General features: G+C 38.3%; 1 protein-coding gene across 2 annotated transcripts; it reads right to left on the reverse strand.

Moving 5' to 3' along the window:
- Positions 1-221: 221 nt before the first annotated feature.
- Positions 222-16,635, reverse strand: GCLM (glutamate-cysteine ligase modifier subunit). Of its 2 annotated transcripts, XM_087820603.1 has the most exons (7): positions 16,379-16,613; positions 11,694-11,759; positions 10,318-10,402; positions 6,966-7,025; positions 5,343-5,545; positions 4,058-4,172; positions 222-906 (listed from the first exon to the last, which is right to left on the reverse strand). In XM_087820603.1, the coding sequence occupies exons 1-7, from the start codon at positions 16,502-16,504 to the stop codon at positions 737-739; spliced, it is 825 nt and encodes a 274-aa protein (XP_087676729.1). In that variant the 5' UTR covers positions 16,505-16,613; the 3' UTR covers positions 222-736. The 2 variants fall into 2 exon arrangements, with proteins under 2 accessions (XP_087676729.1, XP_087676730.1); XM_087820604.1 differs by lacking the exon at positions 4,058-4,172 and having other exon boundaries at positions 727-906; positions 16,379-16,635.
- Positions 16,636-17,956: the final 1,321 nt, after the last annotated feature.

A 17,956-nucleotide genomic window follows, 5' to 3' on the forward strand; every position in this document is an offset into this window, starting at 1 on the left:
CCCTGTGTCCTCTCTTCTCTTCAGAGTCCACAGTGCCCAGCACATGATAAGAGCTCAATATTCGTGAATGGAAAGCAAAATATTAAGGATAAACCAAGAATTTACTTTGGTTTGTAAATAACAGCAAGAGAAAATATGGCACAAGAATACAAGGTTAAATCATTACAGGTAAACTTAAGCAAAGTTATTACGTAAACTTAAAAAAAATTGGTTTCTATCCATGTATTAAAGAAATGAATTTTATTTACAGTACTACTAGATCCCAGCTACTCCAGTTACTCTGAGATATAATCATCAACAGGAAAAATATCTTCCAGTATTTCAGTTTTAACAATTGTAACCTAATTGCTTAGTTATACTATAGAGTAAGAAGCAATTAATGAGTTTTTTGGAAATAAAAAATATGTATATACATTACCCTGATGCCTAGGCCAAAATATATCTAACAACAAATTTTCTGGATTTCTATTAGTCATAAAAATAAAGGAAAAATATATTGCAAATATTTTCTTTGTAGATAATTTCAATTAGAAAACAATAGTTTAATGAAAACAATACAGAGGTTCAGTGAGTGATAGGAGGCAAGAGAAGTATTCAAAACTTGACAGATAACATGTCAGATATAACTAAAGGATATCTGCCTCAATGACACTGCGGTAATTAGATTTTTACACATTTCAATTTTATCTTATATTCGAAGAAATACAAGTCAGTGGGTTATGATCCTAAGTCATAGTTAAGAACCCCTTCTTTTAGCTTGTAAGATGTAGCCTTTTGATTTGATGATTCCTCTACTTTTAACAATGACTGAGTATCTCAGCAGCCACAGTGGCACCCACTCATGTGCTTGGATGTCAGGGATGCTTTCCCGAAGAGCTTCTTGGAAACTTGCTTCAGAAAGCAGTTCTTAAAACAAACAAACAACAACAACAACAAAAAATCCAGAGTTAAATTTGAAAACAAAAGCACTTTCTATGTTGGTAAGCATTTAAATATAACAAAAGAAACACCTCAAAATTGAATATAAAATACGCTTATCCTTAATGTGTGCTGTAAAACTGAACCAGAATATCAGAAGGTCAGAGGCAGTCCTTCAGAAAGTATCTATACCTGTACTCCAGCCTATTTAATTCATAACTTTTAGTGAATGGAACCTGAATACTTGTATTTTTTTGAAGATCTCCATGTGATTCTAACATACTGCTAAGAAAAATACAAGAAAGTAGAAAGAAGAAAATAAAATGTTACCCATTAGCCTATCAACCAAAGACGGACCATTTCTGTTGCCATGTATTTTTTCCCATTTTTCCTATACCTATCTCCCTATCTCAGTATCTTTTTTTTCATGCTTTGTCAAGTAGTTTTATTAGTTTTCCATATGTATTTCTTTCATTTATTTAAAAATATTACAAATGTCCCTTTTTTCCCCCAATGACCCATTCCACCTTGTCCCATCCCCCTCCCCAGTCCCTCTCCCCACCGCTGTCCATGTCCTTGGGTTATGCATATATGCATATAAATTCTTTGGTTACTCTCTCCCCCTCCACCCACCCACCCTCCTCCATCCCTCTGACATTCGTCAGTCTCATCCATGCTTCCATGTCATTGAATCTATTCCATTCATCAGTTTATTAAGTTCTTTAGATTCCACGTATAAGGGAGATCATGTGATGTTTGTCTTTCTCTGCCTGGCTTATTTCACTTAGCATAATACTCTCCAGGTCCATCCATACTGTCCCAAAGGGTACGAGATTCTTCTTCTTTACAGCTGCGTAGTATTCCATGAGGTAAATGTCCCACAGCTTTTTTATCCACTCATCTACTGATGGGAACTTGGGCTGTTTCCAGATCTTAGCTAGTGTAAATTGCGCTGCTATGAACAAAGGGGTGCATATATTCTTTCTGATTAGTGTTTCAGGATTCTTAGGATATATTCCTAGAAGTGGGATCACTGGGTCAAAAGGCAGCTCCATTTATAATTTTTTGAGGAAACTCCATACTGTTTTCCATAGTGGTTGCACCAGTTTGCATTCCCATCAGCAGTGTACTAGGGTTCCCCTTCCTATCTCAATATCTTAAAAACTAAAAATCGTACTGGAGTTACAGCTTTCTCCTACCTTCCTGTACTCTTTATGTTCCCTCCTTTCATTCGAAATATATGAGAAGCTGCAAACTACTGTTCTCTGGAGATTTGGAGATTTTGCTTCCTGGCATTGCCATCAATTTGGCTCAAATAAACTTATAAAAATCTCTCCAGGTTTGGACATTTCTTAGGTAAACAACACAAAATCAAAGAACTATGCTAGTCATTAACTACATATTTATTTATTAAATAATCCTCACCCGAGGATATGTTTTTATTGATTTGAGAGAGAGAGAGAAACATTAACTGGCTGCCTCCCATACGTACCCTGACTGAAGATGGAACCCAAAACCTAGGCATGTGCCTTGACTGGGAATCAAACCAGCAACCTTTTGGTGTATGGGACAATGCTCCAACCAACTGAGCCACCTGGCCAGGCTTAACTACATACTTTTGATTAAACTATGTTAACTCCTTAGAATCAGTAAACATGAGAAATCTTTTAAGAGAATTGCTTCATTTCTAGATCAAAGTGTATTAAGATTCATTAATGGCATTTGCAGGATCAGCCTATAAATTCTAATCAAAGGGTTTAGACTTAAAATTAAAGAGACATCCAACTGTCAAATTATGTCCGTAAAACAAAAACATACAAAAAAAGCATCAAATTTCTCTTTTCATGTACATATGCACTATATTTTGCCATAACAATGATGTATTAGCATATAATTCACATGCCGAAATTTAGATAACCTGGAAACAAAATACTAGATACCTTAGTCTTTTTCTATTTCCTTTCCTATTAGCAAAAGGATAGTTTTTTTTCCCAAGTGGAGCTAGACTGGGGTACAGGCTCATCCATCTGCTGCTGGTAACAACTGCTATTGGTAATAATTACTGTTGGAAGAGCACCCAACCCAAAGTAAACAGGTAAGTTGATATAATATTAACAACATATGGAAAGTTAAAATTTAAATGGTTTATATTACAGAATGAATCAGCAATAGCAACTGTTAGGTTTTCACTAAAATGACTTTTTTTGTTGTTAAGTCTCACCCAAGGATATTTTTTCCATTAATTTCCAGAGAGTGGAAGGGAAGGAGGGAGGGGGAGAGGGGAGATTGGGGGGGGGGGAGGGGAGAGAGGGAGAGAGGGAGAGAGTGAGAGGGGAACAGGGGGAGGGAGGGAGAGACAGACAGACAAGGAGGAGGAGGAGGAGGGAGGGAGGGAGGGAGGGAGAGAGGGAGAGAGGGAGAGAGGGAGAGGGAGGGGGGGAGAGAGTGAGAGGGAGGGGGGGAGAGAGGGAGAGAGAGAGAGAGAGAGAGAGAGACTGACTGGTTGCCTCCTGCACCCACCCTGACCAGTGCCTGGATCTGCAACCCAGGTACTTGCCTTGACTGGGAATTGAACCAGAGACCCCTTGGTGCAAGGGCCAATGCTCTAACCACTGACCCACACTGGCCAGGGCTAAAATGACTTTTAAAAAATTTGAATCTATATGTTATGCTGTACTATCTCTCTGCTTTGAAATGTTTCAAATCAGAGAGCCTATATAGCATAGTGGGGAAAGGCTCCAAATTCAGCCAGGACCTATGTCCAAGTTCAAACTTTGCCCTAAAATAAAAGCATGTATGTTTTGAACTAACCATTAAGAATAGTTCTAGCCCGGCCGGGCGTAGCTCAGCGGTTGAGCATCGACCTGGGATCCAGGCGATCAGGGTTCGATTCCCGGTCAGGGCACATGCTTGGGTTGCGGGCTCGATCAATGACTCTCTCATCATTGATGTTTCTATCTCTCTCTCCCTCTCCTTTCCTCTCTCTGAAATCAATAAAGATATATTAAAAAAAAGAATAGTTCTAAGTAACAGCATTGGACATTTATCACTGTACACAATTAGAAAGTCAATTTTAACAAGTAGCTCCTTGTAAGATAAAAGCTCGAGATCAAAGTCTATAAATGAAAATCTGTCTTACCTTTTGGATCATTATGAGTCAATAATTGTATGTCATATTGTTTAGCAAATGCAGTCAAATCGGGTGGCATCACACAACAGGAGGCAAGATTAACTTGGTTACTATTTGGTTTTACCTAGATGTGAAAAAAAAATTATATCTCCTCTAAATTAAGTGTAGTACTAAAAGTAGGTAATGGTACAAGGACTCAATTTTAGAAAATATGAACTATCCCATTCTAGAGCACTTGAAGTTTATAAAATACTTCTCCATGAACATGTTGATTAATGTATGCTTTTCTAACTCAAGTTAGTGGTAACAGAAAGAAAAAATAGCTCTGGGGGGGGGGGGGGGGGAGCCAATATAGTACCACACTATTGAAGTCTCCAGTTAGAACCTGCAATCTAATACATCTGCCTCAGAAATCAACTGGAGTCTCAGTGTGACGGTTCCAACCTCAGAGGGAGTATGTGTTAAAGCAGGAGGGCGATCCAATACAAATGGTAAGTACATGTAATGTTGAAGCAAAACACATGGTTATCACTCAGACACATTTTGAAAAAGAGAAGAATCAGATCATTTCTAATAGCTCCTCTGGTTAATTTGTAGGTATATTCTGGATCACCCAAGGCTCCCCAGCAGGATCTTAGCCACATTCCAGCTGCCACCAAGTCAAAGGGAGAAAGGAGAACACTTTCTCTAGAGTCTTCCTGTCTATAAGAAACTGAAAGCTCTGAAAAGGACAAGACTGCAGGTGGAGTACAAGGAATAAAGAGAGATACGGAGAGTAAAGATAAAATACTAGTAAGCAACTTTCCTAATAATTTGTACTTATTAGGCCAGATTGTGGTGGGGATTAATTTATGATGCCCACTCCATTATCAAGTATATGAACTAAGTCTTATATATCTCTAAATAACAGTCAGCAAAATATTTGTTATAATGATATCCCCTTACTTAGGAAATTAGAACCATGGTCTAATAGTATCTAGTGAAAAATGTACTATTTTTATCACATAAAACTGAAGGAAAAAGACTTAATTCACTTGGCTATGAATACTTCAATACATATTTTCTACTGTTTTTGTCTCTCATTAAGTTCAATTAGACATATATTTGTTGGGAAAAAAACCCAATGCTGTATATAAAGTCAGCCTCAAAACTTCCACATTTGCATACAAAGTCACTTCACAGTGAATGTCACTATGTGCTTCATGCTCAACAGTATACAGCAAAGACTGTACGAGACAGTCATTGTCCCGCCCCGCCCCCGGCCCCCAGTGCTCGTGATCTAGCTGTCCTTTACCTGGGCCCACTGATACAGCTGTTCCAGCTGTGTTTTGTCCAGATCAGAGGTACCTATAGCAACAATCTTTTTACTCTGAACTAAGTTTTCCAATTCCTCCCAGTAAGGTTGCAAATGCTCCAAGGAAAGATTAGCTCCATCTTCAGTAGGAGGTGAAGCAATGATCACGGAATCCAGCTGTGCAACTCCAAGGACGGAACAGGCTGATGTGAAGGAAAACACACAGAGGATAAATGCTCGTCACATAATACAAACAAGTATTTCTGACGCCCTTCAAGCACCCCACTGAACTCTGAGTAGATATTCCTTAGCTTTATTAGTTTTCTATATAACAGATTACTCAGTTTCATAATTTATCTGTTACTTAGAGTATTTCCATCTTTTAAAAAAGTTTAATTGTCCAGCCCTGGCTGGGTGGCTCAGTGGGTTGAAGCATTATCCCTTACACCAGAAAGTTGTGGGTTTGATTTCCGGTCAGGGCACATATGGGAGGTAACAGTTGTTTTCTCTTTCTCTTTTTCTCCATCCCCTCTCAAAATTAATAAAAACATATCCTCAGATGAGGATTTAAAAAGAAAAGTGTAAGTTCATTCATCTACTTGGTCTTTGTGGTAGGTAAGTGGGTTTCTTTGATCTGCCTCTTCTTTCGGAACCCATAGCTACTTTAGGCTTCTCTTTCAGGGGGAACAGGCCTCCTTGTTTCCTAGGTCCCAGGATTTTTTGGCGGCTTCCTTAACTTCATAACATTTTCTTTTCTAGTTCTCTCATATAGGTGATTACAAGAATCCTGACCTAATATTCTGCAATTAGTAGTCATAGCAAAAAATAAGCTTGAGACTTGAAAAACCAAATGTATGGTCTTAATATATATTTATAAAGATAGATAATTTCTTAGTTTCTATAAAAATAATTTAAGTTTATTTTTATTGATTATTGTTTACTCCACAGTTATATCAGAGAGCTATTTAAATGTTCAACCTATATAAATACTAGAAGAATGTTTTAAAAGAAAAAAGTACTGAATAACTGAAATAATACCACAATAACATAAACCAAGTACTGAAAATAGATAAAAATGCTTTGCTTGTTTGTTGTTGTGGTGGTTGTTTGGTATTTCATCTATAGTATTAAAAGGGCTAAGAATATGATTAAGGCCCGGCCGGGTGTGGCTCAGCGGTTGAGCGTCGACCTAGGATCCAGGCGATCAGGATTCGATTCCTGGTCAGGGCACATGCCCGGGTTGTGGGCTCGATCAATGACTCTCTCATCACTGATGTTTCTATCTCTCTCTCTCCCCCTCTCCTTTCCTCTGTCTGAAATCAATAAAGATATATTAAAAAAAAAAGAAAAAAGAATATGATTAAGGAGAATTTCTATCTCCAAACACATAGTTAACATTTAATTATGTTACATCTTTTATATACCTCTTATATATCAAAATATTACCCCACAAAAGTTAGTATGATTCTATAGAAGCCTTAGGAAATTCGCCTAGAACTCTAAAAGGTAAAACTGGAATGAGTTCATTTTCTTTTTTATGTGGACCTGAACATAAGATATAACTAATACACCTACACTAATTTAAAGTCTGCTATAAAGATTAAAAGTCAACATTTTGCTTACCCATGTCAACTGCACTTCTAATTGATGATGAAGAGTTTGATCCTACAATGAACAGTTTTGCTGGGTAACAAAGGAAACAAAAACTGATTACTACATTTGGGTAACATTCTGCTACATAGTATTAACATTGCTAACAATACTAAGATGACAGATAATCCTGAATTTTTTTTTCTTTCCTAGTAATGTAATTTTATAGTTTTCATTTTAAGAAATAAAAGTGTATTTCCATTGTAATTTTTAAATTATATGCCAGTTGCCAACAAATATCTGTCAAAAGAAAAAAGCAAATATCAACTACCCATTTGTTAGAAGGCAGCTCAGATATAGAAATTTATTACCCAAAAAGTACATTTTATGAATTAAACATGAATGGAGCATATTATTTACTTTCTCCAATAAACTAAAATCTATATATAGACTAAATTTAAATTGTTTGTAATGGCCCGGATGGGTGTGGCTCAGCAGCTGAGCATTGACCTAGGATCCAGGATATCGAGGTTCAATTCCCGGTCAGGGAATATGCCCGGGGTTGAGGGCTCGATCTTCTGATCGGCGTGCAGGAGGCAGCCGATCAATGATGACTTTCTCATCATTGATGTTTCAACTCTCTCTCTCCTTCTCCCTTCCTCTTTTTGAAATCAATAAAGATATATTTAAAAAAAAATTGTTTGTAATGATTAGAAAAATGAAAACAAACAACCCACCCCTCCCACACACAATCCTATCTTCCTAATTCAATAATTTTTTTTAAATGTTAAACATTACCTTCTAGTTCTTGGTCATATGAAGCAGGGTATAACGTTCCTAGTTATATTTGGTTTACCTTTATGTAATTTTTTTTATATCTCTATGCAGTATTTAGTTATCTTAATTTTTTTTATCATAATAATGTATTCACTCTAGAAGTAAGGTAAACTTAAAATGAGTAGAAAGACCAAAAAAAAAATTGCCAATAGTGTCACCACCAAAAGCAATTATTGTTTACATTTCTCTGTGTGGTGTACTTTTAATGAATAATTTTACATACTCATTTATTTCTATTGAATTTATTGGGTTGACATGGGTTAATAAAATTACATAGGTTTCAGGTGTACAATTCTATAATATACTATCTGTATGCTGTATTGTGTGTTCACCACCCCAAGTCCAGTCTCCTTCCCTCACCACTTCCCCTGCTTATATCCCCTTCTCCCCACACTCATTTTTAATGGTTGAACATTATTCTGTAATTCTGATAGGATATAATTTACTAGATGATTTTCCACTGTTTGAAAATTTAGGTTAGTTCTAGGTTTCTGTTATCGCATATAATGCTAATGTAAGTATCTTGGTGACTTTTTATTCAACATTATGCTGAAGCATTTCCCAAAGACAAATTGTCAAAAATGAGATTTTAAGTCAAAGGATATGATTTTTTTGTATGAATATTGTTCTATTTTATTTACTTCCTAAAATTTACCAGACTACTAAAAGTGAAGAGTTGTTCTCAGAATAATATAGAATGTTATTAAAAATGTTATTAAAAATATACATGTATCTGCTAATTTAGTAGGTACAATATATACCTACCTAGGACCACATTAATTGGCATTTCTTTCTTCAGCTTCAACCAAGAAAGTTCAGTAGCTTTCTAAATTTATAAAAGTATAGCTTTGGCTTGATTTCAACTCAACTTTACATATCTATATTCACTTTATGTAAATTCACTGTTCAAAAATCTAAATTTACTCACATAGATAAATGTAGAAGGAGAGAAGGAAGAGAGGGAATCCAAAAGGGGAATGGATAGGAAACCGGCCAATGAAATACCCTATATAAGGTGCCTGGCGTTCAACATACACAACAAACTTTCCTTGTACATTTTTTTTTTAAATTTCTCCTCTCTTTTCTACTGCTAGATAATCTTCCTAAAACATTGCTTTCCTCATGTTACTTCTCTATTTAAAAGCCAGCACAATTCTTCTACCAGGTGAGTCAATCTTTACCACTTTGGTCCAACCTTAGCTCCACAATTATACTCTGTAAAAACTCTCCCCACCAAAGTCCCTCTGGCCATGAATGTGTGCCATTTGAAAGAAGAGGCATTTTTAGATAAGTAGAGAGAAGAAAGCTGTTCATATGGGGAGAATTTTGATATTTATCAAGCCTGCCGGGAACTGAAGACAACTTATAATAGCTCCAAGATTCGTCTAAACCATGATGAACTGCAATCAACCACTGAGAAATGCTGCTTTCACTTCCTTTTCAATACAAATAGCAATGTGAAATTAATAGGAAAAAAATGGGTTTTAGAGTCAGGCACCCCTGAATGGATTCCTGGTTCAATCACTTACTGGCTGTATGACAACTTTCAAGTTATTTAATGTCACCTGTGCTATGGGATAATAGACCTATCTTGTAGAATTGTTCTGAGAATTGTAAGAAATATAATAAAAAAGGGCAAATACAGTGCCTGGTACAAAGTAAGACTCAACAAATGGTAGCTGTTATTAGAGTCAAAAGACAATGCCCTATCTCATCTTATATGTCCATCCCTCCCCCAAATAATAAAGTAACAACCATAACACAAACACAAATGGTAATAAATAATAGCTACCTAGCACTTAACTTTGTGCCAAGCACTGTGGTAAGTGCTTCTTTTGTAATTTCAAGTAATTCACAAATAAGTCTGTGAAACAGATGCATCCCCATTTTATAGATGAAGAAACTGAGGCTCAGAGAGATTAAGTAACTTGTTAGCCCAAGATTATACCAGTAAATAATCTGCTGCACACCCAGGAATTTCAACCTAGTCAAGTTCAAGCTTTTCATCATTGTGCTGACTATAAGCTGAGTGCAAGAACAGTGCAGCTTTTCATTTTCTCATTCTTTGAGTTTAGCATAGTCTCTGGAAGTAGTCACTTGATACATTTATTGAATGGGTATAATATGTATTTTATTTCTCTCATGTAACTTGTTGCCCAGACTTCTTTCTATACTCCCAGGCCATCTCAGCCATTGTTTGGCAGTGTCCCACCAGGAAGGGAGAGCTTATGCCTGCTTTGGGTAGACAATGTTCTCAAGAATTCCCTTTATTCTTTCCATTTTCTCCAGCTTAATCTTCCCAATGCTCTGAAGTCCAAAATATAAATGAATAAAAAGGACTGCCAAGAACAGCAAGGTAAAGTTCTATTGTGACCACTGAAGTACCCAACACTGACCCATTATAACTCCCTCTAAGAGTGGACATTAACACCCCACACTTGATCACTAAGTCACTCATTAGCCGAAGCAAAGAAAGGCTTATTCCCATGCTCGACAAACCTATCACTTCTATTGTATAACACAATGAATTAGAAAGGCTAGACTTTACCAGAAACTTTCATTTCTTCTCTTTCATCGGGATTTATCTTTTCTACTGCATGAGATACAGTACATTCCAAGACATCTGGAAACTCCTATAATAAACACACAATGTTTACAATAAATATAAAATGTTTCTGATTAGCTATATATTTTCTATTGTCCATAATGCCCTCTAAAAGCAGCAGGGAACCCACAAATAAGATGGTTTTTTACCTGAGGTCTGAATGGGCTTCATTAGGTTTGCAAAGCTCTGAAATACAGGTAAAACACTGTGTGCGTGCGTGTGTGTGTGTGTGTGTGTGTGTCCATTTTCTGGGAAAAATGTCTCATTTTGATCAGGTACTCAGATTAAAAAACACACAAATAAATGGGGGGCGGGAGGCCTGTAAGGAGTTACAAGCACTAGGACAGTAGATAATTTTACTTAAAGAAGAAACCAATGAAAAATAGCATTATCCATTCTGGATAATGATATGTTAAAAACTTTCTACATTAGTCACAAACATTGGAAACCAAAACATTTTTTCTGAGTGCAATAAAAAAAAGTAAAAGTCATTCCAATACATAATGAATAATTTATAAGGAAAATAAAATGTTAGCACATATAAATCAGAAACATATTAACTCACATTTATAAGATTAAAACAAAGTAAACAGTGAGGCCTTTCTCATAATTCTTGAGCTTATTACTATAATGCCTGGAGCAGTAACTATTTACTAGACATAAACAGAGTAAATGGTCATCTCAGAGAAACAGAGACTGATAGAAGACATTAATCAACGCATGTCTAGCAGCTATTGAGTATAAAACTTGCAATATGCCCAAGGGAACAAGTATGTCCATTCTTTTAAAGTAGTCTATGTAATTTGTTATATACCTTTGGCTGAGTTGGATCCCAAAAAGTGGTTTACAGACAGATGTTCTGTATATTAACATTTATGATAATAATCATATATTGACATTTAGTGAAACACAGTTCCTTACTGTTTCAGCAGAAACTGACATTTTAAAAATTATTTTTAGTGACTATATTATTGGGGTGATCCTCTACCAAAGCAATACATCAAACAAAACTGATTAACAATAGTCATTCCTTTATCAGGCCAAATACAAATTGGAACAAAATACATTATGAGGAAACTCTGACGGGAATTAGCACAGAGAATTCTAGTGTCTGGTCTAGTTGAAGAGTTGTTCACACAGTCTAGATTTTCTGTTTTATGCTTAAGCCTACCGAGTCAGGCTGCATCTCAGCATATACGCCACAGGGAGTTTTATGCTATCATCTACTTGACTTCCCTATCAAGACTGAGGAAATTAATTTCCTGCTTACTTCACTTCCCTTTTGGACTACATCATTTCTTGACCCACATGTTACTCACCCTGACCAAATCAGGGCTGATTTGGGAGCTCCACTCATTCAAGGTCTTTTGGATACAATCTCGAAGCTGCAAAAGGAATGCATTTTGAAATTGTTAATCAAACTCTATACACTTTTCTGTATTTATATGATAAGAATGTATTTGTCTGATAAATAGGAAAAAGGTGTCAATAGGAAATACCATACAAACCAAAATTTTAGTTCTATAAGGTTGTTTTCTTCAACAAAGATAAATTTATATCTATTTTATCCTACTGTTAATTTTCAAATGTTGATGACCTAAACCCGTAATCTAATTATTTTTAAAGTATTTTACACCAATAAAAATTTAACTAAACTTCTGAGACATAAAAACATCCATAAAGAAACAAACAAAAAAAATCAAGAATAAAGTTTGCCCGGCTGGGCGTGGCTCAGTGGTTGAGCTAACACCTAGGATCCAGGAGATCGTGGTTCAATTCACAGTCAGGGCACATGCTCGGGTTGCAGGCTCGATCCCCAGTAGGGGGAGTGTAGGAGGCAGCCAATCAATGACTCTCTCATCATTGATGTTTCTATCTCTCCCTCCCTTCCTCTCTCTGAAATCAATAAAAGATATATTTAAAAAAAAAAGAAAAAAGAATGAAGTTTATACCCCTGGCCAGTGTGGTTCAGTTGGTAGGAACGCTATCCTGGACACTGAAAGGCCACTGGTTCGGTTCCCAGTCAGGGCACTACCTAGGTTAAGGGTTCCATCCCTGGGCCTGGGGCATGTAAGGGAGGCAAATGATCGATGTTCCTCTTACGTTGATGTTCTCTCTCTCTCCCCGCCCACTTCCCTCTAAAAATCAATGAAAATGTCCTTGGATGAGGATTTAAAAAAAAAAAGATAAGGTTTATAATGGAGAAACATGGGTTCAAGCCCAGGCAGCCTGACTAGAATTAATATTAACCACTATGTTAAATTTCTCAAAGACAAACAAGTGATTCCCTAAATGCGGCCAGAGGAACTCCTACATCAGATTCACCTGTGGTGTTTATTGTACATTAAAATTCCTGAGTCCCATAGTAGACCTGCTTAATCACTATAAAGGAAGAACTTTTATTTAACAAGCATCCCAAGCAATTATGTACTCTAAAGTATGACACATCCCACAGCCAAGTGAATGTCAATCCATATGTCATTTCCTAACACTTAGGTAGACCTCCAATTTGTCTTCAACGTTTTCTCATATAAAAAAATAAAATGTTTCCACTAACATTACAGTATGTTATAAATTCATTCAAGTGTTTATATTCTTTTATCTCTTATGTCAGTATATTTCAAACTTATTTGATAGTGGTCCAAAGTAAGGCACACATTCACATAGTGAGGACCTACATACACATAATAGAAAATTTATAAAACAATATTTATGTTCACTACATGCCAGGCACATTCTAATGGTGTCTATTAATTAGAAAAAAATATGCTGCTCCATAACTCACTAAATTGATTTATGACTACTAATGGGCAACACTAGCAGTTTGAAATCACTGCCTTATAAATATCCAAGGGCACAGTGCTTTGCATTCTGTGGACAATCAATGAAAAAATAAAGGTGTAACTAGAAAAAGTCCCTGAATTGCAAAAGCACTTTGCTAATAGCAATAACAGAGACTAAACTTCTGAACTATCTATGACTGCTTATGATAAAAACTGATATACTCACTTTACTGCTTATATCTTGGTACAAATAATTACAAGGGACAACAGGTTTATCAATTGAAGAGCTCAGAGTCACTTATGTTAAGATTTACAATCCACAACAATACAATAACCCACATGGATTCAATTCACAAGGTCTATCTTTACAGAAAGCATATTTATACTCAAATTAAGACCATAGATAAAAATTAGTTGATAATTATTCCAGACAATTACAAGTCAATATTCTTTTAAAAATTAGTAAAAGCTGAGGCAGCAGGATGGACTGGAAGTTAACAATTCTATCAGGAGTGCTTTGGTTCAAATCATGGGAGAATTGGATGAAATTTTCCTTTGGAAGGATGGCTCATTTGCATACTTAAGGCTTTCCTGGTGAATTCCAATTTAGAAACCATTTCTTTAATTAATCTTGGATTCTGAAGTGTCAGGATAAACCGTAGGAACAGTCCAATGTTACAATAGGAGAAATTTATTGACTATATCACAAACCTAGTGATTTTTAATCTTTTACTTTTAATCTTTAATCTTTTAATCAATGTTATCTATATTGATTGAACAGTAACCTTGTACTTTTTTGTTCTTTGTTTTCTTCATTCTTCTCACACACACACACACACACACTCAATGAAGATAAGTATCATCATAATGTAGTGTCATTAAATCTGCAGTTGTATAAAGTTTAAAAAATAGCATATGATTCAACTGGTCAACTACCCTTACAACAAAGAACTGGGCAAAACAGTCCTATAATGAATGGCCTGCCTTGCCAGTGTGGCGCAGTTGGTTGAGTGGCATCCAGAGTACCAAGAGGTCACAGGTTCAATTCTGGTCAGGGCACATACCCCGGTTGCAGGCTCTGATCCCCAGTAGGGGGCGTGCAGGAGGCAGCTGATCTATGTTTCTCTCTCATAGATGCTTCTATCTTCCTCTCCCTTCCTCTCTCACTAAAATCAATAAAAACTTATTTAAAAAAATATCTGATTTCATAAAATTCCAGTGTAACAAAACATCTAGGCAGAGATCACAGAATAAAAACAAAGCAAGTATTAGCACTAGAAGAGAACTTTTAGAAAATGTAAACTCTCTACCCAATGTGTAAATTTTCTCAGTCATGAGTGATTTATTCAGTTTCTTTATTCAACGAGGTTAAACTGTTTCAAGTAGCATATTCCAATTTGAAGCCCTAGTTATTACAAAGTTCTTTTTCACATGGAAACATAAACATGTATATTTTCCCTACAAAATGCTGTCATATCTCAAGTGTTCCTCAAATATTTTCTAGTTTCTTTAGTTTTTCCGTCTTATGCTGCACCCAAAATGAAACCAATAAACCAGAATTAGTCTTTTGAATGATGTGTGGGGTGTGACTCATAACTGCAATAAGAAATCAAGTTTTTAAAAATTAAAATAGGATAGGAAAAAAACATGAGAATATACAGTCCGTAATAAGGGTTAATATCTTCATGAAACCATACATACACATACAGTGTGTATATGTGCACACACACACACACACACACATACTGTACTGCAAGATAAAGGCATGTCTTACTGAGTTTGCAGTAAAAGACTTTGAAAGCCACTACTCTAGTGTGTGTTATAGTGAGATAAGAGAAAATTTCACCCAATATTATCAATGTACATGCAAAATGGTTTACTGAACCAGCAGCACTGGTGGAAATTAAAGATCTAGAACTAAATATAGAAATATAGGATCCAACCGGGGAGGTTTGAAGAAAACAAGACATACAAACTGAGCTGGAACTTGAAACTGAGCTGGAACTTGGACACGTTATGGTAAAGGATTCTGATTCCTATTAAAGTTACAACCAAGAGTTTTCATCCGGGGTTGAGTACTCACTCCCAACACCAGACCCGTGCACAGGTCCGGTGCATACTCAGAGGATGCCATGTGCTGCTGTACAGTGTATCACCAATCTCTTATATTGAAAAGCAGGAACTGCCTAGGAACACAGCTGATAACATCACATTATGATACAGTTTAAGACATTTTTTCTTTTAATCGAGATCTGTCTTATCTGGATGGTGTCAGACGGGTACCAGACTTACCCGGGTGATCACTTCGTAAGTTACATAAATGTCTAATCACTATGTTGTACAACTGAAACTAATACAATATTATATGTCAAATATAATTGAAAAATAATATTAAAAATATTTATCTTTTCGACTGAACCAGAAGCTAAGGGAGATAAAATGCCTGTATTTTAATGCACATATATTTTAATCCTCACAACGACCTGCTGAAGAAGATAGCCAACGTTAAAGCTACAGTCAGAGAAGAGTAACTTTCCCAAAGTCACAGAGCTCCATTTATTTATTGTTACTTTTTAACACTAAAATTGTCCCATAGCACCAATATGCCTCTGCAATTAATTGTGTAGAGTCAATGATTTACTTGTCCGCTCAGAAATGGCCGGCTACGTTACGAGCGTATGATGTCAGATTAACCTCTGCCACTTCAAACTAGTTATTAGTCTTCAGGCAAAAAAACTAAGATTAATCTTCGGCAAGAAAAATATATACTTTGTTTCAAAGCTGAATTTGAGTGTTTAGTCATTTGTCTGACAGCAACAGAGAACCTATTGTCAACATCCTACAAGCTAAGTGGATTATTACTATTTCATCTGAATTCTCCAAACACGAATCTCTCTTTTTCATCTGGACACGCCGTGGGGGAGGGAGCGGGACCGAGCTGTACACTGGCCTTTTCTGACCCCTAGCCGGGGACAGGGATCCGATACATTTGAGTTTGTCATCAGGCATAAGCACGAATGGAGGCATCGCTCTGTGTGAAGTTGCACCTGCCAAGTTTTTAAAGACCGACTGCCCCCAACAGCAGCCTTGGGGACTGCGGCCCCGGCCCGGCCCAGGTGCGCGCGGAGCCCGCCCGCCCCCGCTTCTCGGAACCGCCCGGCCGGCCCGCGGCCTGGCCCGGGAGCTCGGCGCCTCCGCCGGCGACGCTCGCCCGCCCTCACCTCCTCGCTGTGCGTGGACGGGCACTTCTTCCGCAGGCGGCCCCAGTTCAGCAGGTTCCCCGTCTGCAGGTGCAGGGTGCGGGCCCGCGCCAGGAGCGCGCCCGCCGCGCGGCTGTCGGTGCCCATGGCAGCGGCCGGCGGAGGGGGCCAGGCGCCGATGGGGACACACGGGCGGGGAAGAAGGCCGCCCCGCGGACTCAGTGCCCGAGGCCGAAAGCCGGGCGCGAGGCTGCCTGCCCTGCACGGCGGGACCTCGGCTTGCGCTCGGGCCCGAGGAAGGCCGGGCGGCGGCGGCGGCGGCGGCGGCGGCGGCCCGGGAAGGACGCGCTGGTGGCTGCAGTTCCTGCTACTGCGGCCGCCGCAGAAGAGTTGGCTTCCAGCTGAGGAAGCCCTTTCCGGGAAGACAATGACTAAGCAGAAATCGCGGCGTGAAAGTGCTTCGTAACCGTTACCCTTCCCGGGGCGAAGCGGGGCGGGGCGGGGCGGGGCGGGGCCGCGAGCGCGCTGCGGGTCGTGGGCCGGCCTCGCACTGGCCTTCGGCCTGCGGCGGGCGTGACGCCAGGACACCGGCGGGCGCGCGGGGCGCGCAGGGCGGGGCGGGGCGCGCAGGGCGGGGCGGGCGGGGCCGCCGCTCGGCAGGGCTCCCCCTGTCGGTCAGCGGACCGCTCGCAGCTTAGCGCCGCCTCCACCGAGTTGCACCGACTGCGCTTAGGGTCTCGGCCCCCAGCCAGTGGATGGTCATGCTGGTGGTTTCCTCACACACCTCTTGTTAAAAACAACAAGTAAAGAGCGGCAGTATCTTCCAAGGTTTTGAAAAACTAGCTGGTTTTAGTTCTCAAAAAGAGGTGTTAATGCACCAGCGCCCGTTCTCCTTTGCTGTGCTCCCCTTAGTTCATTTCCTTCCCCAAAGGCTTTCCCTCAAACTGCTCATTTCTCATGTTCATTAATTAGAGGTCCTTTGACTTTGCTGGGCAGTGTGTGAGGTCAAAGAATAAGAATCTTTACCCTTAAGAAGCTTCTAGAGACAAGGCCTGAGCATGTCTTATGAAACAGTAAGTGACAATATGAGGCAGTTTCCAGATGACTTCGGATGAAAGAGAACACTTAACCCCGTGAGACCAGGGAAGATTTTATCGTCCATTCCCTTCGATTATTTATTCCTATTACATTTCATATATGGTAGACTTAGTATGCACCTCAAATTGAACATTTATTGAGCTTTCTTCAAGAAACTTTTACTTTTGTTGAGACTAATCAGATATATTAAAAGGCAAACTGCTATTGAAAAGAAAGATGCATTCCAGTTAGTAAGAATTAAGAGAGGGGTGGAAAAGAAGTTCCTCTTTCTAGGTAGATGTTAGAAATAGAGCCTGACCTTGAGTAAATATTTGTTGTCTGAATGAAGTTGAATAAGAATTCACTGAGGAGAAGGGTAATCCCAGAAGTAGGAATAAACATGAACTATTTTAATTAATGTAAGTATTTGATTCCTTTGCTGAATTTGCTTTGGCGTCATTTCTTGACTTTTTGTATATTCTCTAATACCACGCAAATAAAGCTTAGAGGTTCTACCTCCTA

Source organism: Miniopterus natalensis, chromosome 9 (genome assembly GCF_054644295.1).
Source record: "Miniopterus natalensis isolate mMinNat1 chromosome 9, mMinNat1.hap1, whole genome shotgun sequence".
NCBI classification, from domain to species: Eukaryota; Metazoa; Chordata; class Mammalia; order Chiroptera; family Miniopteridae; genus Miniopterus; species Miniopterus natalensis.

Bases quoted from the DNA above. Each gene is read 5' to 3' on its own strand.
- GCLM (XM_087820603.1), bottom strand. From the start codon at position 16,504: ATGGGCACCGACAGCCGCGCGGCGGGCGCGCTCCTGGCGCGGGCCCGC. The intron at 5,546-6,965 runs GTAAGCAAAATG...CCTTCACATCAG, and splicing joins TAGAAGTGCAGTTGACATGG to CCTGTTCCGTCCTTGGAGTT. The intron at 4,173-5,342 runs GTAAAGGACAGC...TTTCACATCTAG, and splicing joins AGCTGTATCAGTGGGCCCAG to GTAAAACCAAATAGTAACCA.